At 42.3% G+C, this 22,894-nt stretch overlaps 1 protein-coding gene across 4 annotated transcripts in view; it reads left to right on the top strand.

The window, feature by feature from the left end:
* Positions 1-77: 77 nt before the first annotated feature.
* Positions 78-22,894, top strand: part of LOC5505338 (dynein axonemal heavy chain 2) — an 80,273-nt gene continuing 57,456 nt past the window's right edge. The window contains exons 1-33 of one of the 4 annotated variants that reach the window (XM_048732147.1): positions 78-552; positions 780-1,290; positions 1,514-1,752; positions 2,497-2,688; positions 4,564-4,701; positions 5,409-5,516; positions 6,042-6,247; positions 6,364-6,493; positions 6,910-7,170; positions 7,440-7,496; positions 11,793-11,872; positions 12,184-12,330; positions 12,452-12,608; positions 12,837-12,971; positions 13,069-13,173; positions 13,378-13,677; positions 13,887-14,002; positions 14,325-14,621; positions 14,910-15,066; positions 15,823-16,029; positions 16,439-16,732; positions 16,805-16,958; positions 17,181-17,287; positions 17,794-17,876; positions 18,066-18,246; positions 18,457-18,537; positions 18,612-18,669; positions 20,325-20,485; positions 20,736-20,792; positions 20,977-21,201; positions 21,600-21,710; positions 22,091-22,279; positions 22,670-22,773. In XM_048732147.1, the coding sequence (XP_048588104.1) occupies positions 337-552; positions 780-1,290; positions 1,514-1,752; positions 2,497-2,688; positions 4,564-4,701; positions 5,409-5,516; positions 6,042-6,247; positions 6,364-6,493; positions 6,910-7,170; positions 7,440-7,496; positions 11,793-11,872; positions 12,184-12,330; positions 12,452-12,608; positions 12,837-12,971; positions 13,069-13,173; positions 13,378-13,677; positions 13,887-14,002; positions 14,325-14,621; positions 14,910-15,066; positions 15,823-16,029; positions 16,439-16,732; positions 16,805-16,958; positions 17,181-17,287; positions 17,794-17,876; positions 18,066-18,246; positions 18,457-18,537; positions 18,612-18,669; positions 20,325-20,485; positions 20,736-20,792; positions 20,977-21,201; positions 21,600-21,710; positions 22,091-22,279; positions 22,670-22,773 (5,564 nt within the window). In that variant the 5' untranslated portion in view covers positions 78-336. Of the gene's footprint in view, positions 553-779; positions 1,291-1,513; positions 1,753-2,496; positions 2,689-4,563; positions 4,702-4,733; positions 4,756-4,784; positions 4,810-5,408; positions 5,517-6,041; positions 6,248-6,363; positions 6,494-6,909; positions 7,171-7,439; positions 7,497-11,792; positions 11,873-12,183; positions 12,331-12,451; positions 12,609-12,836; positions 12,972-13,068; positions 13,174-13,377; positions 13,678-13,886; positions 14,003-14,324; positions 14,622-14,909; positions 15,067-15,822; positions 16,030-16,438; positions 16,733-16,804; positions 16,959-17,180; positions 17,288-17,793; positions 17,877-18,065; positions 18,247-18,456; positions 18,538-18,611; positions 18,670-20,324; positions 20,486-20,735; positions 20,793-20,976; positions 21,202-21,599; positions 21,711-22,090; positions 22,280-22,669; positions 22,774-22,894 lie in introns of those variants that run through there. The other 3 variants (XM_048732144.1, XM_048732145.1, XM_048732146.1) reach the window with 3 other exon arrangements.

A 22,894-nucleotide genomic window follows, 5' to 3' on the forward strand; every position in this document is an offset into this window, starting at 1 on the left:
TCTGAAATTATGTGGGGTTTCTGGGGAAAGCTATCCCGTTCTTCGAGGAATCCCGTAGTCGCGGGATCGACGCAAACATAAAGCAAAGTTGCTTAGTTACTCCAATGCGTAATGGCGGCCGTCTCAAACTTTACAAGAAAACTAGCATAAGGTCTAGTTAGAAACGCCAGACGTGCCAAGAAAACGGAGTATATCCTGCTTGTTTCTTAATGATATTTAAGTATTGATCACATTGGGAAAAATCCTAAACGAAACTTCAAATTTAACCACCGTTCCTTGTGCCGTTCAAAGAAAGGGGTTTACACGGTTGTTGTTGTTTGGTTGTAAAATCTCAACATGGATTCTGAAAGAGAGGATGCTCCTAGCGCTAACGCAAGGGAATCTGTAGATGATATGTCAGAAGTAACAGGGCAAGATTCTGTGTCTGCCGTCCCAGAAAAGAGCAAAAATGGCGACTCTTCGTCCGATAATGGCGGCGAACAGGAATCCCCGTTCAACGGGTTTGGCAGCCCGCGCTCCGCAGACAACATCGAGATAGATCCAGCAGAAATGGTAGGCATTCGAGATTTGATAGTTCTCATTTGATATTTACTCCTTTTAGTGTTATTTATATACATATTTATATATATGAAGTGCTTTACTGTTTTGCGCGCCAAATAGGGATGGTGTACTTTTAATCTTTTTGGCTTCAGTATTTTTTGTCCTTTATTTTATTATCCCCAGAAACTTCAGAAGAAACCAGGTTATCTTATTCCATCTTTATCTTCCTTTATCCCCAGGTTCCCCTAATCAAGGAGAGAGTAACCCTCACTAACTTGACTTCCGATCTTTGGACGACGGAACATGATGACACGATTATCAAATTTCTAAACGACATCAGTTCGCGGTTACTGGTTGTGTACATAGATAAACTTCTTGGACTTCAAGTGTCCACATGCGTTCCACCACATCCCGTTGAGGAGCTCACCTATCTGATCCGTTTTGAAAATGCAGTTCTCACTCCTGATAATTTAGAGAAGACGTTGCAGTTTGGAACAGTCAAATCCAACTATGTTGAGAGCTTGCTCAGGCAGATGTCAAATGTCTACGCGCCTCTTCTCTTTGGAAATCAAAGTTGGCCGGACAGCATCAAAAATGATTTTTTGGCTCATCTTCACAAGTTCATGGCAAATCTGACAGATACTCGTTATAAGATGCAAGGCAAAACAGTGCTTTATGTTCCTAGTGAGAGTACAACCATCAACATTGAACAAGCTTCCAAGAACAAAGAGTTTGTACAACGCCTTGAAGGTATTATACAATTCTCTTGTTGGTTATGTCATTACAGGTTTTTAATAGCCAAATATATAATGGTATGCATTATTATCACATTCTTTTCAGTGCAACTCTTCTCTTCGTGATTGACACACTTTCACATTGTTTGAGTAGAATTGTCTACATTGGACATGCTTGAATTTGTAGTATTTCCTTATTATTTTGATACCTTATTCCATTGTTGTCCTGATTTGTACAGCGGCAATGATTCATTGGACAAGACAAATCAAGGAAGTGTTAAGTAGCCAAGACACATTCGAGACAGCTGAAAACTCTGGTCCTTTAGAGGAGATAGAGTTTTGGCGCAGTAGGTGTGCTGATCTGTCGGGAATCAGTGAGCAGCTGGACAAGCCAGGCGTCAAGCGTATCCAGGCAACCCTGGAGTTATCCAAGTCTTCTTATGTTACTCCATTCTTGAAGCTGTCCAAACTTATTCAGGTGAGTTTTTTATCAACAGTGACAGCACCGTAAATACTTATTAGTGTCAAGCTCCCAGTAACCACCAATAGTGCAGTGGGAATGATTCATTTGTAGTGTTTCCTCATTATTTATCACCTTAACACATTGACCCCTCAACCGGCCTGTACCGGCTTTGGGAAGTACCCACAACCCAAAAAATTCATAAATGCAAAATAAACACAACAAGATGAAGATACTCAGGCATCAGTCTAAGGGATAAATGGTCTTGCAGATATGCATCCAACCAAGGTGTTGGCATCTACTCTTAAGCCAAATAATAGCACAGGTTCTTTGACAAATCTCAAATCGAACAAGGAGAGAAAAGCAGAATCACCCCTCTCAATAAAATGCTCAAAATACCACACAAGGGAGAGAGATCAGCAAGTGGTAATGATTCATTTGTAGTGTTTCCTCATTATTTATCACCTTAACTAATTATTGTGCTGATTTGTGCAGTGGAAATTATTATTTCGTAGAGAATCCTTCTTATTTTATCATCTTATTTCCATCATTGTTCTACTTTATGCAGTGGAAATGATTTATTCATAGTGTTTCCTTGAATGGAAAGTGTGCTAAAATTGTAAGTCGTATTATATGTTACATACTTTGCTGACGAAGCCTGATAAGCCTCTGGCTTCGGCTTTTCCCTTATTGTATATACATAAAGAAATCCAATAAAGATTGATTGATTGGACTATAAACTCTCTGATGCAAATTATTCAGGATGGCTCATCCCAAGCACAGAGCAACTTGAAATTTCTGTCGACCCTGAAAGGTCCTTGTGAGGAGCTAGCGCAAGCTCAGCCCAAAGATGTGCCTGCCATGTTGCCACGCATCCTCCACACTATTCGGATGGTCTGGATGAACTCTGAGCACTACCGAAGCAGGGAAAGGCTCACAGGTATCTTGAGAAAGGTAATGCTATTTACACTGCTCAAAATGCCTGGAATCTTGGTGGTTATTCAATGGAATCTCAATTCTCAACATACAGCAATTTTACTTCTACTGTATTAATTATATTTTGGGTCCTGACAAAGGTGGAATACATAGTGATGCAATTGTACGGTATATTGCAATACAGATTCATACAGTAGTATCAAGGTATTTTGTAATGATAACTTGAACTGAAGTCTCTAGTATGGCATGGCAATAAAGCAGTCACTTCCCAAAGTCCTCATATATATTGTCATATTTTTATTCGTGAATGCTTGTAATTGGGGGGACTACTGCGTGACTCCATCGTCAGATGGATTGATGGTGCTGTGCTTTTTCAACACAGCAATCCTTAGATCATCCTGTAAACTTCCGGTGTTCAACTTCCGGTTAGAGCTTAGTACTATAAAAGGGCTTTGTCATTGACCTGTGACCACTTCTTCCCAATCAACTAAACTAAATATCAAACAAAACTTGTACAAACACATGGCCCCTGCTTATTCATTGAATAATGATTTTGCACCTTTCTAGAATGTTTAAGGGTATACTGACATTAGTGTTGCTCAGTAACGACGTTGCTACGCTGGTTACGTTGAGCGCGCGCATATAACACATTCCAAGCTTTCCTGAAGTAAAAGCAATAAAAATATGCGTTTCAAGGTTCCCAAAAATTGACTTCAAGTTGATCTCAGCCTTTTGGGGTGATGATATTTCCAATGTTTTGTAAAAACGAAGATTCAGCGAAGATTTAGTCAAGCCAACCTTTTTTAAGCCAAAGTTTTCAATTCACTACCTACGCGCTGCAAACACTAAACGCTCGCGCACGCACTGAAAATTTTATTTCAAAGTAGCGAGCGCTATATCAGAATTTAAAAATACTTTTCCAATTTTAATCATGACATGACAGATGTCGTTCCTTTAATGTATATATATACCATGAAACACTATTGGATTTTGTTTTTAAACTTCATTTAAATTTCATCATGTGAGATATCAGTGTGTCTGAGCAGGGCGAATGAGCACGCGCAGGCTTTGTTTCACTTCCGGTTCTGCGTTTTCTAAAAAAAAAGCTTTTTTTGTCGCCAAGTTATTTCAAAACACAATATTTTTCTGTATTCCTTTTTATGAAATTATAGCCAAGCATGGTTTTAGTGTTAATCTAACAGAAACCAAAATTATATCAAATAATCTGAATTTCAGGACCTTTGAAAAATCATAAAAAACAATTACTCAATCATTTCTAAAACGCATGCTTGGCTTAATGTGCCCATCCCTCAAGATTCATAAAACCTATTTAATATTTGTTTTCGAGCAATTTTACTTGAAATATTTGCTTTTATCTGTATCTATGACGTCACATTATGACGTCACTGAGTAACGTCATCATAATAGTCAGCACACTTGTGGTGGTCAACTTTGCAAATATCAGACCCATATAACTTTCCACAAAGCTTTTATGCTATATTCAATTTTCCTTAGCAACAGATGTCAGTACACCCTTAACATGCATAAAAAACTTTGTTTGACAGAAGTGTGATAAATTATTGCGGGTATTTTATTTTATTTCCGTAAAAAATATGCTGAAATTTGACATGCTAGCAAAAAGCAACAACCTGAGTTTTATTTCCAGTGATAGCACATTTTTTTTTACTTTTTATAATAGTAATAGTTATACTGTTCTTGGTGTGTCATGACAACAAAAAGATGTACTCTCAGCATCTTGGATGTTTTCATGCTTTATTCAGTATCCTGTATATCTTTTTTAATATATTTTTTTCCAAGGTGCATGGCCTACATACACCTTGAAAAACTGTCTGTTTCTTGTCACATTTGTAACTTTTCTCTTTCTCCAATAAGGTGAGCAATGAAATCATCAAGCGATGCAGCACCAAGATCAATCTTGATGACATCTTTGAGGGGCGTATCCGCACCAGTGTGGACGGCTTACAAGAGAGCATCCAGTGCTGTGAGGCTTGGAAGGAGATTTATGAGAGGGTAAGGGTTATCTTACCTGTTAACTGCAAGGCTTGAAAGGAGATCTATGAGAGGGTAAGGGTTATCCTACCTGTTAAATGTAAGGCTTGGAAGGAGATCTATGAGAGGGTAAGGGTTATCTTATCTGTTAACTGTGGGGCTTGGAAGGAGATCTACAAGAGGGTAAGGGTTATCTTACCTGTTAACTGTGAGGCTTGGAAGAAGATCTATTAGAGGGTAAGGGTTATCTTACCTGTTAACTGTGAGGCTTGCAAGGAGGCCTATGAGAAGGTAAGGGTTATCTTATCTGTTAACTGTGAGGCTTGGAAGGAGATCTATGAAAGGGTTAGGGTTATCTTACCTGTTAACTGTTGGGGCTGGAAGGAGATCTATTTGAGGGTAAGGGTTATCTTACCTGTTTACTGTGAGGCTTGGATTAGTCTATTGTGGCAAAGGGGTTTTTGTAAATTCTCCTAACATACATATCTTTTTGGTAATTGGATGTGGTAAGGATAGTTTTTTTATAGCTCATCACAAATTAATAGCAGTAGAGAGAATACTCAAACCATTCTGTCTTTTTGGGGACATTTATGCACATAAAGCAAAAATTTAGCACTTCGCATGTATGTAAGATCATCTTAAAGGTTGAGTGTCATCTTGACCTTCACAACTTGTGATGTGTAATGCTGCTTACTGTAAATGTTGCTCTTTATTTGTTTATTTATCAGATCAGCCGAGTACACTCCAAGCTTTCAAGTGAGCTGTGGATACTGGATCACAGTAGTATCTTTGCACAAGTTGATGCCTTTGTTCAGAGGTGCAAAGACTTGCTAGAGGTAAGACATAATGTTATAGTTACAGTATCTAATGGCTTATTATATGGCAATGACTGTACATGCACTGTGATTGGCTAATAAGCCTTTCAAGCTATAAGCATGCACGCCCACTCACCATGGAAACCTACCTCAACTACTGTCATGCAGCGCACACTTCATTTAGTGCAAGCTTAAAAATGCACCTGCTGCATTCTGTTAGTTGAGGTAGGTTTCTATGGTAATGTGCGCACAAACTTATAGCTGGAATGGCCTATTGGTGGTCATGACTTTCTTGTAGACATTAGGGAATTTTACTTCCCTACAGAAAATTAAAAAAGGAGAATTTGTAAAAAAAATACCCAATAAGAAACAAATCACTAACCTCGATCATTAGGTCATCAACATAAAGCCTTGTTAAATACACCAAAGCCTTCAGTTATTTCTTGGTGTGACATCATCACTCTTGGTTAGTAAGTAGTTAATGATGGGTGCATCATAGGAATGATGATATTTGCGCCATAATGGTTGTGTTAATGTTTCATTTAGGTATGTGAAGGGCAGATGCACTTTGCCCGTATGTACAATGGAGAACAATCTCCCCTTCCATGTTTCCATGGCGTGCGTGGACCAGAAATTGTGCGCAACTTGCTTGAGATTGAGGCCACGTTTGAAAAGAACATTCAGATTCTCAAGGCTGTGAAAAAGACTATCCTTGATGTCAAGGCAACAACATGGCATGACGACTTCAACAGGTATTTTAGCACCCGGAGTGCCTTATGTAATGTAGGTTAAGTGTAATGTAGGTTAAATAAAACTGAATCCTCATCACCATCAAGAGGCTCCACTTCTAAAGCTGTTTGTTTCTTAGGTTCCGTGCTGGTGTCAAAGATCTGGAAGTCATGGTACAAAACTTGATTGCATCAGCATTTGAGACCGTCACTACTGTCAAGGAAGGGGTAGAGATTCTAGACATCTTCCAGCACCTGTCGACACGCGAGGTGAGTTTAGAAATTGAAATTAAAATTAATTTTAGCAGAAGGCCTCACGCTGGAAATAAAGGTTGCCATTATTTGTTACCTAGTACATATCTTCTTGTTTGCTATTGACCAAAAGGCAAAAGGCATCACGCTGGAAAATGGTTTCACATTCACTTGGATTTTATAACAATTGAATGTCAAAGTATGAAGAAATAATACGGTATTCCAAATTGAAGATCTGATTGCTAAATGCTGCTCTTGGAAACATTTTACTTAACCATAGCTTATCTTTGAGTAAGAAATTGGAAAATTTAGAATACTGTAAGGCACAAGAGAAGTGAATTTATTAAACATTGACAGAAGTATTAGCTAAGACTGTGGCTGTAATATATAAAGCTTATTATATGAACCTGATAATTGTACTGCCATTACTTTAGGCAATACGAAGGACAATTGACAAAAAGACAGTTGAGGTCTACCAGCTTTTCAATGAGGAACTCAACCTTGTGAAGAAAGAGTTTAACACCAAGACAGTCGATCTGCCTCCACTCTATCCTAAGTATGCTGGCTCTGCTAGCTGGGCACGTATGTTGAAGAGACGCATTGACAAGTCTATGAATGTCCTTAGCAAGGCGTTTTTCCTGCCACAAATCGGCAGTGGCGATGAGATCAGGACGCAGTACCAGCAGCTTGCTCAGGTATGGTACAAATGTTAAAAACAATATCCTAAATCTGACTTACAAAGAATAGTCAATAGTGTCTACCACTAGGCGTGGCCACTGTGTTCTTCTCATATCCCTTGCCTCTCTTATCATGGAATAAATTTTGTTGTTGTTGTTGTTTTTGTTGTTGTTTTTGTTGTTGTTGTTGTTATTTGTTGTTGTTGTTGTTGTTGACATTGTCCCTCTTCCTTGGGTGTAAAATAAGATAAAAGAAATTCCACTATTGCCTCATTTTTGTTACTCAGGCTCTGGATGAATTTGTGCGGAAAACATTCAATGAGTGGACAGCAACAGTAGATAAGGTTTGTCCCAGACAAAACTGCACTAGAGTACCTTGTGTTATTGGATAACACACTCACACTGTACTAGAGTACCGTGTGTTATTGGACAACACGCTAACAATGCACTAGAGTACCTTGTGTTATTGGATAACACGCTAACACTGCACTAGAGTACCTTGTGTTATTGGATATCACGCTAACAATGCACTAGAGTACCGTGTGTTATTGAACAACACGCTAACAATGCACTAGAGTACCATTTGTTATTGGACAACACGCTAACAATGCACTAGAGTACCATGTGTTATTGGATATCACGCTAACAATGCACTAGAGTACCTTGTGTTATTGGATATCACGCTAACAATGCACTAGAGTACCATGTGTTATTGGATATCACGCTAACAATGCACTAGAGTACCTTTTGTTATTGGATATCACGCTAACAATGCACTAGAGTACCATGTGTTATTGGACAACACGCTAACAATGCACTAGAGTACCATGTGTTATTGGATATCACGCTAACAATGCACTAGAGTACCGTGTGTTATTGGACAACACGCTAACACTGCACTAGAGTACCATGTGTTATTGGACAACACGCTAACAATGCACTAGAGTACCTTGTGTTATTGGATAACACGCTAACAATGCACTAGAGTACCATGTGTTATTGGATATCACGCTAACAATGCACTAGAGTACCGTGTGTTATTGGATAACACGCTAACAATGCACTAGAGTACCATGTGTTATTGGATAACACGCTAACACTGCAATAGAGTACCGTGTGTTATTGGATATCACGCTAACACTGCACTAGAGTACCTTGTGTTATTGGATAACACGCTAACACTGTACTAGAGTACCATGTGTTATTGGATAACACGCTAACAATGCACTAGAGTACCATGTGTTATTGGATAACACGCTAACACTGCACTAGAGTACCGTGTGTTATTGGATAACACACTCACACTGTACTAAAGTCCTTTTGTTATTGGACAACACGCTAACACTGCAGTAGAGTACCGTGTGTTATTGGATATCACGCTAACAATGCACTAGAGTACCTTGTGTTATTGAATACCACGCTAACAATGCACTAGAGTACCATGTGTTATTGGACAACACGCTAACAATGCACTAGAGTACCATGTGTTATTGGATAACACGCTAACAATGCACTAGAGTACCATGTGTTATTGGATAACACGCTAACAATGCACTAGAGTACCATGTGTTATTGGATATCACGCTAACAATGCACTAGAGTACCTTGTGTTATTGGATAACACGCTAACAATGCACTAGAGTACCGTGTGTTATTGGATAACACACTCACACTGCACGAGAGTACCTTGTGTTATTGGACAACACGCTAACAATGCACTAGAGTACCTTGTATTATTGGATAACACGCTCACTGCACTTGACCATGTGTTATTGGACAACACGCTAACAATGCACTAGAGTACCGTTTGTTATTGGACAACACGCTAACAATGCACTAGAGTACCATTTGTTATTGGACAACACGCTAACAATGCACTAGAGTACCTTGTGTTATTGGATAACACGCTAACAATGCACTAGAGTACCTTGTGTTATTGGATATCACGCTAACAATGCACTAGAGTACCATGTGTTATTGGATATCACGCTAACAATGCACTAGAGTACCATGTGTTATTGGATATCACGCTAACAATGCACTAGAGTACCTTGTGTTATTGGACAACACGCTAACACTGCACTAGAGTACCTTGTGTTATTGGACAACACGCTAACAATGCACTAGAGTACCATGTGTTATTGGATATCACGCTAACAATGCACTAGAGTACCTTGTGTTATTGGATATCACGCTAACAATGCACTAGAGTACCTTGTGTTATTGGACAACACGCTAACACTGCACTAGAGTACCATGTGTTATTGGATAACACACTAACACTGCACTAGAGTACCGTGTGTTATTGGATAACACACTCACACTGTACTAAAGTCCTTTTGTTATTGGACAACACGCTAACACTGCAGTAGAGTACCGTGTGTTATTGGATATCACGCTAACAATGCACTAGAGTACCTTGTGTTATTGGACAACACACTCACACTGTACTAGAGTACCTTGTGTTATTGGATATCACGCTAACAATGCACTAGAGTACCATGTGTTATTGGATATCACGCTAACAACGCACTAGAGTACCTTGTGTTATTGGACAACACGCTAACAATGCACTAGAGTACCTTGTGTTATTGGATATCACGCTAACAATGCACTAGAATACCATGTGTTATTGGACAACACGCTAACAATGCACTAGAGTACCGTGTGTTATTGGATATCACGCTAACAATGCACTAGAGTACCTTGTGTTATTGGATAACACGCTAACAATGCACTAGAGTACCATGTGTTATTGTACAACACGCTAACACTGCACTAGAGTACCTTGTGTTATTGGATAACACGCTAACAATGCACTAGAGTACCATGTGTTATTGGACAACACGCTAACACTTCACTAGAGTACCGTGTGTTATTGGATAACACACTCACACTGTACTAGAGTACCTTGTGTTATTGGATAACACGCTAACAATGCACTAGAGTACCATGTGTTATTGGACAACACGCTAACACTTCACTAGAGTACCATGTGTTATTGGATATCACGCTAACAATGCACTAGAGTACCTTGTGTTATTGGATAACACGCTAACAATGCACTAGAGTACCTTGTGTTATTGGATATCACGCTAACAATGCACTAGAGTACCTTGTGTTATTGGACAACACGCTAACACTGCACTAGAGTACCTTGTGTTATTGGACAACACGCTAACAATGCACTAGAGTACCTTGTGTTATTGGATAACACGCTAACACTGCACTAGAGTACCTTGTGTTATTGGATATCACGCTAACAATGCACTAGAGTACCGTGTGTTATTGGATATCACGCTAACAATGCACTAGAGTACCTTGTGTTATTGGACAACACGCTAACAATGCACTAGAGTACCGTGTGTTATTGGATATCACGCTAACAATGCACTAGAGTACCTTGTGTTATTGGACAACACGCTAACAATGCACTAGAGTACCGTGTGTTATTGGATATCACGCTAACAATGCACTAGAGTACCTTGTGTTATTGGATATCACGCGAACAATGCACTAGAGTACCGTTTGTTATTGGACAACACGCTAACAATGCACTAGAGTACCATTTGTTATTGGACAACACGCTAACACTGCACTAGAGTACCTTGTGTTATTGGATAACACGCTAACAATGCACTAGAGTACCATGTGTTATTGGACAACACGCTAACACTGCACTAGAGTACCTTGTGTTATTGGACAACACGCTAACAATGCACTAGAATACCTTGTGTTATTGGACAACACGCTAACAATGCACTAGAGTACCTTGTGTTATTGGACAACACGCTAACACTGCACTAGAGTACCATGTGTTATTGGACAACACGCTAACACTGCACTAGAGTACCTTGTGTTATTGGATAACACGCTAACACTGCACTAGAGTACCTTGTGTTATTGGACAACACGCTAACACTGCACTAGAGTACCTTGTGTTATTGGACAACACGCTAACACTGCACTAGAGTACCTTGTGTTATTGGACAACACGCTAACACTGCACTAGAGTACCTTGTGTTATTGGATAACACGCTCACTGCACTTGACCTTGTGTTATTGGACAACACGCTAACAATGCACTAGAGTACCATGTGTTATTGGACAACACGCTAACACTGCACTAGAGTACCTTGTGTTATTGGACAACACGCTAACACTGCACTAGAGTACCTTGTGTTATTGGATAACACGCTAACACTGCACTAGAGTACCATGTGTTATTGGACAACACGCTAACACTGCACTAGAGTACCTTGTGTTATTGGACAACACGCTAACAATGCACTAGAGTACCTTGTGTTATTGGACAACACGCTAACAATGCACTAGAGTACCTTGTGTTATTGGACAACACGCTAACAATGCACTAGAGTACCATTTGTTATTGGACAACACGCTAACACTGCACTAGAGTACCATGTGTTATTGGATAACACGCTTACACTGCACCAGAGTCCTTGTTTAATTAGATAACACGGTCACAATGAACTTGAGTACCTTGTGTTATTGGAGAACACTGCACTAGAGTACATTGATTATTGTGTTTCTTATTATTTGTGTTTTTTTTTATTATTTCACTCTTGATTGATCCACAAATTCTACAGCTACTGTAATCCTACTGTTGTGTTTTAAAGGACTGTGGCAGACTGCTCGAGATTCCTCTAATGAGGCGGAGTGCAGAGAGAGCAGGCACACTTGACCTGAACTTTGACAAGTAAGCCTTTATTCCAGTGCCCTGAAATGCTGCTGACGATTTTTGCATAATTATGTGTGTGGCTTTGTATGTCAACATACATGTATATACATTATTGTGTTCAGCTTCTTGTTAGTGCTCGAATAATTAAATATTTGCACTCTATATTTGCACTCCATATTGTGCACTTCCGATTGGGTATGAATGATTGTATATTTGTGTCTTAGTATTTGTGTTTTTTATTTCCATTGGATGATGAGATATTTACACCTTACTGTGTACGGCCTTGTTTGTCTACTGGATGGTGACATATTTGTGCTACAATTGTGCAGGGTGCTGCTGAAGCTCTTTAATGAGATCCATTACTGGGAGAAGCTGATGTTGGAGACACCGCACTATGTGTCTGAGGTGTACCAGAAGAAGGAGGATCTGCGCATCCTCAGAGAGAACGTCCTGCTCGTGGTCAGAGACTACAACAGGTACCCCACACTCACCATTCACGCACTGGTGTAGGGTAGCCAGCATCGGACACACCCCCTATTTCCAGATATTGAGTTTATAAATATAGAGAAGGAAATAAAAAAAAACATTTTTTCTTAGGATAATTGCTGTCCTGTCACCTGAAGAGCGGGGCCTGTTTAGGGAGAGAATCCGGTCCCTGGACAAGAAGATCCATCCTGGCCTCACTAAACTATCATGGGCGTCTAAAGGCATCTCTGATTACTTCATTGGCGAGTGTAGGAACAACTGTAGCAAGGTAAGAATATCAACAATTGCTCACTCATCTGATTGGTGTTCACAACAAGTCTGTTAACCATTGTTTGTGTACAAATTTTAGAGAAGAGAAGTTCATCAAATCAAGATGATATGTTTCTTTCACGGCTACCTTCACTTCCAGCATCTTACATTTTTAAACAGCAACTACATAGTTTGCTACATTTGTTGACAATTTTTTCTATTCAATTAAATAAATACTCATCTTTAGGTTCAAGGTATTGTTGACGACTACAAGAACGCAAACCTGGTGATCAGCAAGAACTGCATCAAGATCAGTGAGATGTTACTGGTCAAGATAGACAGCAAAAGAGTCTATGATAACCTGGAGTTTGAAGAGGAACAAGTAAGTGATTTATTATGAACACCATGCAGGCCTGTAATACAACACCATGTACACCATGCATCATACCTGTGTGATTGATGTATTTTCTCCATCACAGAAAAAGCACATGGGTCTTGTGCAGACACGGCTTCAAGTTGCGCACGTTGAGATTGTTGGCACCATGAAGAACACTCACGAAGTCTTCAAGAACGATGGACAAGAGGTACAATAAGGAAAGCAATAGATCGCCCCCAGTTTACAGTACAGAGAGCTGAGTTCAAAAGCTCTCCTGTTGTTGTTGCGCTACACATGTTTTATACTGAAGTTTTTGTTGTTTTGTTTCACATGTCACTTTACTCATTGTTTTTATTGGTTCTAAGCATAATTGTTGCATTGCACATGTCACTGTTCTTGTTGCGTTACCTAGGTCCAAGCGCACTGGTTGCGTTACACTGAGAAGATGGACCGCATGGTGGAAGAAGCCTTCCGTCTGAACGTCAAGTGGTCGCTGCAGGAGTTGTCACGTGCTATTAACGGGGATGGCAAGAGTATTCCTAACCCTTTGCTACGAGTCAAGGTCGTACTGGAAGGAGACAAAGTGGAGTTCTCACCGACTCTAACCAAGCTTGCCAGTATGATGGATAACATCGCAAGTACACTCACCACATGTTTGCAGATCTTCAAAAGACTTCCAGACCTGTTAACACGAAAAAAGTCCATCAAAGAGGTAAGAGAGGGGATTGATATATAGGGCAAGGAGGTAGATTGGCAATTAGTAAGTCACAGTAAACGAAGGAAGCTCGCGGCGCTCGTTACTGTTTAAACATCTTCTAACACTGAGCCACAGGCTCTCATTGACCAACTCGGGTTCTGAAAAGTCCTGAAAGCTGCTGAGTTAAGGTTCCTGAACTCCTGAAAAGTTATGTTCATTTTCAGCCGGTACACCTGGTGATAGAGAGAGATGAGGAAACGAAAAAGATCCAAACAAGCATCAAGGCGGGCATGTCCGCTAATGCGTCACACTTGCAGTCATACCTCAGTACTTGGGATGGGTAAGTAAGGCAGACATGTTTGGTAATTTGGTTTGTCTTTTGCTCCGACGAAGGGCTAACGCTCGATACGTCAGCGCAACTACTCTACGGCGTTTAACATACCTTTTCAACCTTGTGTTAATTTATACCTTGTTTGGTAATGCGTCACATTTGCAGTCTTAGCTCAGTACTTGGGATGGGTATGTAAGGCTGGCATGCCAGCAGAACATCTTGGAAACAATTACTGCATAACACATAACGAGTGCCTAATTAATATTATGGGAATCTATAATGGGAATCTTGCAAAATCCGAACAACAATCTGTTTTTTATTTCCTCTTCAGGTACCGGGAAATCTGGGAGATCCAGAAAGACGCATTTATCCGTCGCTACCAGCGCTTGAACCCACCCGTATCATCGTTTGATGCTGACATAGCAAGATACACCGAGATCGCCAATAACTTTCAGAAAGAGGAGACAGTGTTGAATATCGACTTCGTGCTGTTAGACTGCTCGCCCCTCAAGTTTGCTCTCCTGAGTCACTGTAACGAGTGGCAGAGCAAGTTCACCACTCTACTGCGGGAAATGGCTAGCCAGAAGCTCATGGAGCTCAATAACTTCCTCAAGGGCAACGCCAAAAAGTTAGTATTTTGTCAAAGTTTCACAGATTTGGATTCTCTTCACATCCAAAGTTTACTTGCCCTACACTTACACTAGCAGAAATATTATGAGGCGAAATTCTAAGGATGGGAAAGTATATATAAGACAGGACAAGGCAGGAGGAACAGAGTTTTTAAGGCTAAGTTCTGAACCACGAAATTCTCTCTAATTTGGCTGAAATGCGCAAAGCGCTCTCCATGTTTTCTTAGAGTTGGTAAAGTTACGAGTTTGGAGAGTTCCTATGCTGATCACGTGTATTTCTATCCCAGGTTGAGTGCACCCCCTGAGACACTAGACGAATTGGGTGACAGCTTGAGCCTACTGGAGCAACTACAGAATGACTTGCCGAATATTGAGGCAAAATTCGCACCTCTCCACCAGCAGTTTGCCATCTTGGAGAAGTATGAGGTCGCCATCCCCGAGGAGGTTCGTGTTTGGGAAGTGTGCGGGAACTTATCCTGAAGTGATCACACCGGGGTTGGGGTGGGCGAAGGTGCCAGGGGGGTTGTAGGGTACAGTGGTGGGCGTGGTGACAGGAGATGGGGTGGGAGAAGGTGCTTGAGGGGGGGCTGTGTAGGGTACAGTGGTGGGCGTGGTCACAGGAGACGAAGGTGCCAGGGGGTGCGTAGGGTATAGGGTGGGCGTGGTCACAGGAGATTGGGTGGGCGAAGGTGCTGGAGGGGGGGGCTGTGTAGGGTACAGTGGTGGGCGTGGTCACAGGAGACGAAGGTGTCAGGGGGTGCGTAGGGTATAGGGTGGGCGTGGTCACAGGAGATTGGGTGGGCGAAGGTGCCGGAGGGAAGGGGGGACTGTGTAGGGTACAGTGGTGGGCGTGGTCACAGGAGATGGGGTGGTTGGTTGTGCAAGGGGTGTGCATAGGTACAAGGGTGGATGTAGTTTTAGGGGGATGAGGTGTGCTGGAGATTCAGGTTATTGTCATCTTGGATTTTTCTATATAATCATTTCTTTATTGAAATACTCTCTTACAAGTATATGTAAATTCTGCATCCGTTTTTCGTGTTTTCTCCTAGCCTCACTTACAGACGCCTTTTCCCTTTCTCCCCCGTATCTCATAAAACTAATCAATCAAGCAGTCCTTTTGTCTGTCCATCTGTCTGTCTGTCCATCCGTCCGTCTGTCTGTCTGTTTGTCCATCTTTTTAACATTTCTTCCTTACTGCAGGTCCAGGGGATGCTAGATGCGCTCAGTGGAGAGTGGTTGTTGTTCCAGCAGTGTTTGATTGACAGCGATGCGATGTTAAAGAAGAGTAAGGAAAAGTTCAAGACTGGCCTCATCCACTCGTCAGAGGAGTTCAAGAAGACTGTGAATGGTTTGTTTGACGACTTCCAGTCCAAGGGGCCATTCAGTAGCTCTATCGGTGTCAAGGAGGTGAGGTCCGGTAACTTATTTGTTAGCCAATGAGGTACGTGTCTAAGAGGTGAAGAAGTATTCTTATAGCGGTTCCCGTTTTTTATGGACTAGAGTAACCACATTCCAGAGATATTTATATAGCGTGATGTTAATAAGGCTGTCAACATTGTGTTTAAGACGAGCGTTCTATATTCTCGTAGACCAATGTTCCGATTGAGGTTTTTGTGGATGTACTCCAATTCGGATTTTATCTCTTGCGTTCGTGACATTCTTCTCTGCTTTTAAAGCTTTATTAATTGTTTTAGATTACAATTGTAGTCAATATCTGTGTTAGCAGCATAGGCTTTGAAGAACCTATATTAAAATATGAAACTTGTTTAGGCGAACTATTGAAATTTTAGATTCTTTGGGTTTTTATCGTATTCAGGCTCTGGAACAGGTCACACAATACCATGAGCAAGTTGTCAACCTGAAATCCCAAGAAACCAGTCTGAGGCGAGGCCTTAACATCTTCAAGATAGAGCAGGCGTTATCTAAAGACCTGCAGAACCTGGAGAAGGACCTGGAGCACCTGGAGCAAGTGTGGACTGTCACCAAAGAGTGGGAGGAGCTATGGGACACATGGAAAGTTGGCAAGTTTGTGGAGCTGGTCACCACCGACATGGAAACGCAGGCTCAACTACTGTTCAAGAGACTGAACAAGATCATCCGGGAGGTTAAGGTACGTTTGTAGACAAAGTAACAGCATGTGTAATTCTAAGTATGTATCTGATCTCTGTTTTTTTCTCTTTAGGATAAGAACTGGGAGATCTGTGACTCTATCAAGTCTCGCATTGAACAGTTCAAGCGCACAATGCCGCTCATCCAGGACCTGAAGAACTCGGCCATGAGAGACCGTCACTGGAGCCAGATCAAGACAGAGGTGCAAAAGCCTTTCGACCATACGGGTAAGCAGTCACCAATGAACCACTGCACCACACCGCTACACGCCGGCTTATTTATTTATTGATCAATTTTGCTCCACCTTTACAACATTGAACATGTAAAACCTTATTACATCTTCCATCAACTTTTTTTTTCACCAACTTTTTCATCCCCTTCCAGTCATCCATGAACCACAGCGGCTTATTTATTTACTGTATTTCAAGCGCATTTAACTTGTGATACAGGTGACTACTTCACGCTAGAGAAGATCATCGAGCTTGGCTTGGATCAGTTTGGAGAGCAGATTTGTGAGATTTCTGGTGCGGCAAGCAAGGAGTTGTCGATAGAACAGGTGAAAGCAGATTAAGAGATGGTCTTCAGACATCGAAACTGTTAACGTTTTTTTTAGAATCGTATATATATATTTGCTTCCATTTAGTAATTACTAAGACTACTGGATAAATAAAAAAGTAGGTAAAGTGGGTTGGTCTTTAAAAGGGAGCATAAAAATAACCCCCTCACCCCCAAAACCAGCCTACAGACCTGATATATGTATCATGTCAAATAGGAGTGATCCAAAAAGAACACATCACCATTACCGCTTCAGCAAAAGTGATAATGGATAAACTAATGTTTTTTCCCAGACCTGATGTATGTATCATGTCAAATAGGAGTGATCCAAAAAGGACACGTCACCATTACCGCTTCAGCAAAAGTGATAATGGATAAACTAATGGTTTGTCCCAGACCTGATGTATGTATCATGTCAAATAGGAGTGATCTAAAAAGAACACATCACCATTACCGCTTCAGCAAAAGTGATAATGAATTGACTAATGGGTTGTCCCTCTCGTCCAGGCTATTTCAGGCATTGCTTCAATCTGGGACCAGGTTTCATTGGATATCGGTCCCTACAAGGACCGCGGACACTTCAGACTCAAGTAAGACTCCACCCAATAGATTAAGAGTAATTCACAGAAGGGGGAGCAGTTTTGTTGAGGAGGAGTGAATCAGTTTTTTGAGGAGCAAATAAGTTTAATTGAGTAATCCAGTTAATTTGATAAGAAAATCAGTCTAGTTGAGGAGTAAATGTAAAATCTTATGGTAATCCCTGTTTTATTTCCGCGCAGGCAAACAGATGAGGTGTTCCAACAACTGGAGGATAACCAGGTGACATTGTCCACGATGAAGGCGTCCCGATACGTCAAGGCGTTCGAGGCGGAGGTGGACAAGTGGGAGCGGACCCTGTCCCTTATCTTGGAAGTGGTGGAGATGATCCTCACAGTGCAGCGCCAGTGGATGTACCTGGAGGTAGTTATCAAAGCGTTTGATATCTAATGGGGAAACTAGTTGATATATCTCTCAATGATTGGCTCTAGAGGGGCACGCTTGACCTGGTTTGACTGCAAGTCTTTTTGCTTTTCTTAGAATATATCTCCAAGTTGTATAGAAACTTAATCTCTTGTTTTTCTTAGAGTTTATCTCCAAGTTGTAGGATACTTAGTCTCTTGTTTTTCTTAGAATATTTTTCTGGGAGAAGATATACGAAAGCAGCTGCCAAGGGAATCTGCTGAGTTTGATGACGTCAATGCGAACTGGAAGGTAATACATCGATCGTAGTAATGATAGAATTGAATTGAATTGTGTTTACTCCTAACGATGTCGTGTCTCCATAGATCATCATGCAAAGACTCAACAAAGATCCTAACGCCCTCCGAGGCACTCATTATCCAGGTATGTAGGTAGTTTGCTATGGACCTAACGATTTTTATCAAGAGTCATGTTATGTTGCGTTTTCTGCATGATGTCTGGTTTTGCGGTGTTTCCTTGGCGGGTCCTTGTGTTTCATCAAAAGACGCATGATGCGTAAGGCCTTGTTGCTTGACATGTCTGCTTGACTCACTTCACTTTAATAAATTGCGCAACCTATTGTACAATATGCCAGTGCGCAGCGCTTTGTTGCGTGACATGTCTGCTTTGTTGCGTGATACGTCTGGCCATGTTGCGTGATAAGTTTGGCCATGTTGCGTGATACGTCTGGCCATGTTGCGTGATTCGTCTGGCCATGTTGCGTGATTCGTCTGGCCATGTTGCGTGATACGTCTGGCCATGTTGCGTGATACGTCTGGCCATGTTGCATGATAAGTCTGGCCATGTTGCGTGATACGTCTGGCTCTGTTTCGTGATACGTCTGGCCATGTTTCGTGATAAGTCTGGCCATGTTGCGTGATTTGTCTGGCCCTGTTTCGTGATATGTCTGGCCATGTTGCGTGATTCGTCTGGCCATGTTGCGTGATTCGTCTGGCCATGTTGCGTGATTCGTCTGGCCATGTTTCGTGATACGTCTGGCCATGTTGCGTGATACGTCTGGCCATGTTGCATGATAAGTCTGGCCATGTTGCGTGATACGTCTGGCTCTGTTTCGTGATACGTCTGGCCATGTTTCGTGATAAGTCTGGCCATGTTGCGTGATTTGTCTGGCCCTGTTTCGTGATATGTCTGGCCATGTTGCGTGATTCGTCTGGCCATGTTGCATGATAAGTCTGGCCATGTTGCGTGATACGTCTGGCTCTGTTTCGTGATACGTCTGGCCATGTTGCGTGATACGTCTGGCCATGTTGCGTGATTCGTCTGGCCATGTTGCGTGATTCGTCTGGCCATGTTGCGTGATACGTCTGGCCATGTTTCGTGATACGTCTGGCCATGTTTCGTGATACGTCTGGCCATGTTGCGTGATACGTCTGGCCATGTTGCATGATAAGTCTGGCCATGTTGCGTGATACGTCTGGCTCTGTTTCGTGATACGTCTGGCCATGTTGCGTGATTTGTCTGGCCCTGTTTCGTGATATGTCTGGCCATGTTGCGTGATTCGTCTGGCCATGTTGCATGATAAGTCTGGCCATGTTGCGTGATACGTCTGGCTCTGTTTCGTGATACGTCTGGCCATGTTGCGTTATACGTCTGGCCATGTTGCGTGATTCGTCTGGCCATGTTGCGTGATTCGTCTGGCCATGTTGCGTGATACGTCTGGCCATGTTTCGTGATACGTCTGGCCATGTTTCGTGATAAGTCTGGCCCTGTTTCGTGATAAGTCTGGCCATGTTGCGTGATAAGTCTGGCCCTGTTTCGTGATACGTCTGGCCCTGTTTCGTGATACGTCTGGCCCTGTTTCGTGATAAGTCTGGCCCTGTTTCGTGATTTGTCTGGCCCTGTTTCGTGATAAGCCTGGCCATGTTGCGTGATACGTCTGGCCATGTTGCGTGATACGTCTGGCCATGTTGCATGATAAGTCTGGCCATGTTGCGTGATTCGTCTGGCCATGTTGCGTGATAAGTCTGGCCATGTTGCGTGTCACGTGTGGTTTGTTCATGTTCCCGATGTTCTTGCAGGTTTACTGGAAACTTTGAACGACATGAACACGAAGCTTGAAGAAATCCAGAAATCCCTTGACATGTACCTGGAAACCAAGCGGCAGATATTCCCGCGATTCTACTTCCTCTCCAATGACGACCTCCTGGAGATTCTTGGACAGTCCAAGAACCCTGAAGCAGTGAGTAAATCCGCCTCTCCCTGCTCAACTACTTAGTTCAAGCCGGGCGTAATCAGTTCTTTAAGGAAATGCGAATATCGGATGGTGAAAATAGTAAATTTTGGCCTATGTGTGTGTGCGTTTTTTTTAATTTGGTTTTGTTTAAAGACGTCGGAGCTAGCGGGAGTTGAATGCCAAAAGCTGCATGAATGGTAGGTGCAAGTTTCTCATTAACATTCATATTAACATGTGATACTTTTGCGTTTTTCAGGTTCAGCCTCACCTGAAAAAGTGCTTTGATAACATCAAGACGCTTAAAATGGCGAGGGTAGGTCTGACATTTGATGTGCTTGTAAATGTGTCAAATACTCCACGCCTTTTGATGACGTTTGCTGTGCTTGTGAATGTGTCAATTCATGACGTCTGATGTGCTTGTGAATCTATCAAATAATCCACACTAGAAGAGGTGCCCTATGCAAAGGAAAACTCCCATGATCTTCTTGTTCCTGTAGATGGGCATAACGCAGAAGACTGAAGCAGTCGGGATGTACTCGGCCGAGGGTGAATATGTGGAGTTTGGCCACTCGGTGCTATTGGAGGGACCAGTAGAGGCCTGGCTATGTGATGTCGAACGGAGCATGCGCTGGACGCTGAAGGAACTGTTGAAACACTGCAGGCTTGGCTTAAAGAAGAGCTTGAGTAAGCGAGACAAGTGGGTCAAGGAGTGGCCCGGACAGGTAATGCATACCGGACAACAGGGTGACCGGACAGGTCATGCATACCGGACAACAAGGTGAGCGGACGGGTCATGCATACCGGACATCAGGGTGACCGGACAGGTCATGTATACCGGACAACAGGGTGACCGGACAGGTCATGTATACCGGACAACAGGGTGACCGGACAGGCCATGCATTCCGGACCTCAGGGTGACCGGACAGGTCATGTATACCGGACGACAGGGTGACCGGACAGGTCATGCATACTGGACAACATGGTGACCGGACAGGTCATGCATACCGGACAACATGGTGACCGGACAGGTCATGCGTACCGGACAACTCAAAGTCACCTACCTGTGAAAAAAGATCTTTTATTTGGTTGTCCTGCTTGCTAACGTTGTATCTCGTTTTAGCTGACGATCACATCAAGCCAGATGCAGTGGACGAGTGACTGCAATAAGGCTCTCAGCAGTTCCAAGGAACGTGGCGACAAGAAAGCCTTGAAGAGTCTCAAGAAAAAGCAGGTAGTTATATCTGCCGGAATACTTTACAGCACTTTACCTGTTAGGCCTAGATTAAACAGCGGGTCAGAGTCGCACCGCCCTGGTTTCGGTTGAGGTTGGGCCATAGAGTGGTTTCACAGTAAAGGTGGGGTAGAGGTTCTCATTTTTTCGATTGCGTGTACATTATACTGCGTGCCAACATTGCATTATCCTCTATCCACTTTTCTAGAGCAGCACGATGCGACTCAGTCGATCCCCATAATCTAGGCCTAAGACAGGAAAAGGGATAGGGTTGAAGGTGTTTTTCTTCTTCTTGTTAAGTGTTTCTCGTAGATTCATCGTGTTGAGAAATGTTTCCCTGCAACACAATTTACTTGATTACCAAATCTCCCGACGTGTAGGTGTCCATGCTGAACAAGTTCTCCGAGATGATCCGTGGCAGCCTCACCAAGATGCAGCGCCTGAAGATCGTAGCCCTGGTAACCATCGAGGTGCACGGACGTGACGTCATAGAGAAGCTAATAAAAGCCGGCTGTAATGACGTAACAGCGTTTGAATGGCTGAGTCAACTGCGGCTGTACTGGGACAAGGTGAGATAACAACAGCATGCTTTGAATGTGTTGAGAGAGCTTGCAAGTATGTTATCCGCATTGTATTGACGTAAAGCCATACCATTCATTAGGTGTAGTCGGTGCTAAAATCCAGACTGTTATCATTTTGGACGGATTCAATTGCAAGGTTTCTCTCTTGCTCGACCTTCTAATGCCAATCTCTGAGCAAAGGACCAGTGTTATGTGGAATCTAGGGCCACTTGTGCACAGTGTGCTAGCGTGTCAGGATATGGGGCCTCTCACCTCTGCTGAAACGGGTTTAATCCCTTGTCGAGACACAGGGAGTATCTTTCTGTTTCTGGCCCTCCAACTCTAGGCCGTTGGGTCCCCTCTGTGTCTGTCTAGTAATTGCTATTCTGTGTTTGACAGGATATCGATGACTGTGTGGTACGCCAGACCAACACGCAGTTCCAGTACGGGTACGAGTACCTCGGCAACTCTGGACGTCTCGTTATCACTCCACTGACAGACAGGTAATCACCTAGTGAATACCACAAAACGACGGAGAAACCTTGACCAAGCGCACTGCGAAGAGATACTAAGGAACCCACGATTTCGTTGAATGATCATTGGTCCTTATATTCCTGACTGATT

This window comes from Nematostella vectensis, chromosome 9 (genome assembly GCF_932526225.1).
Source record: "Nematostella vectensis chromosome 9, jaNemVect1.1, whole genome shotgun sequence".
Taxonomy (NCBI): domain Eukaryota; kingdom Metazoa; phylum Cnidaria; class Anthozoa; order Actiniaria; family Edwardsiidae; genus Nematostella; species Nematostella vectensis.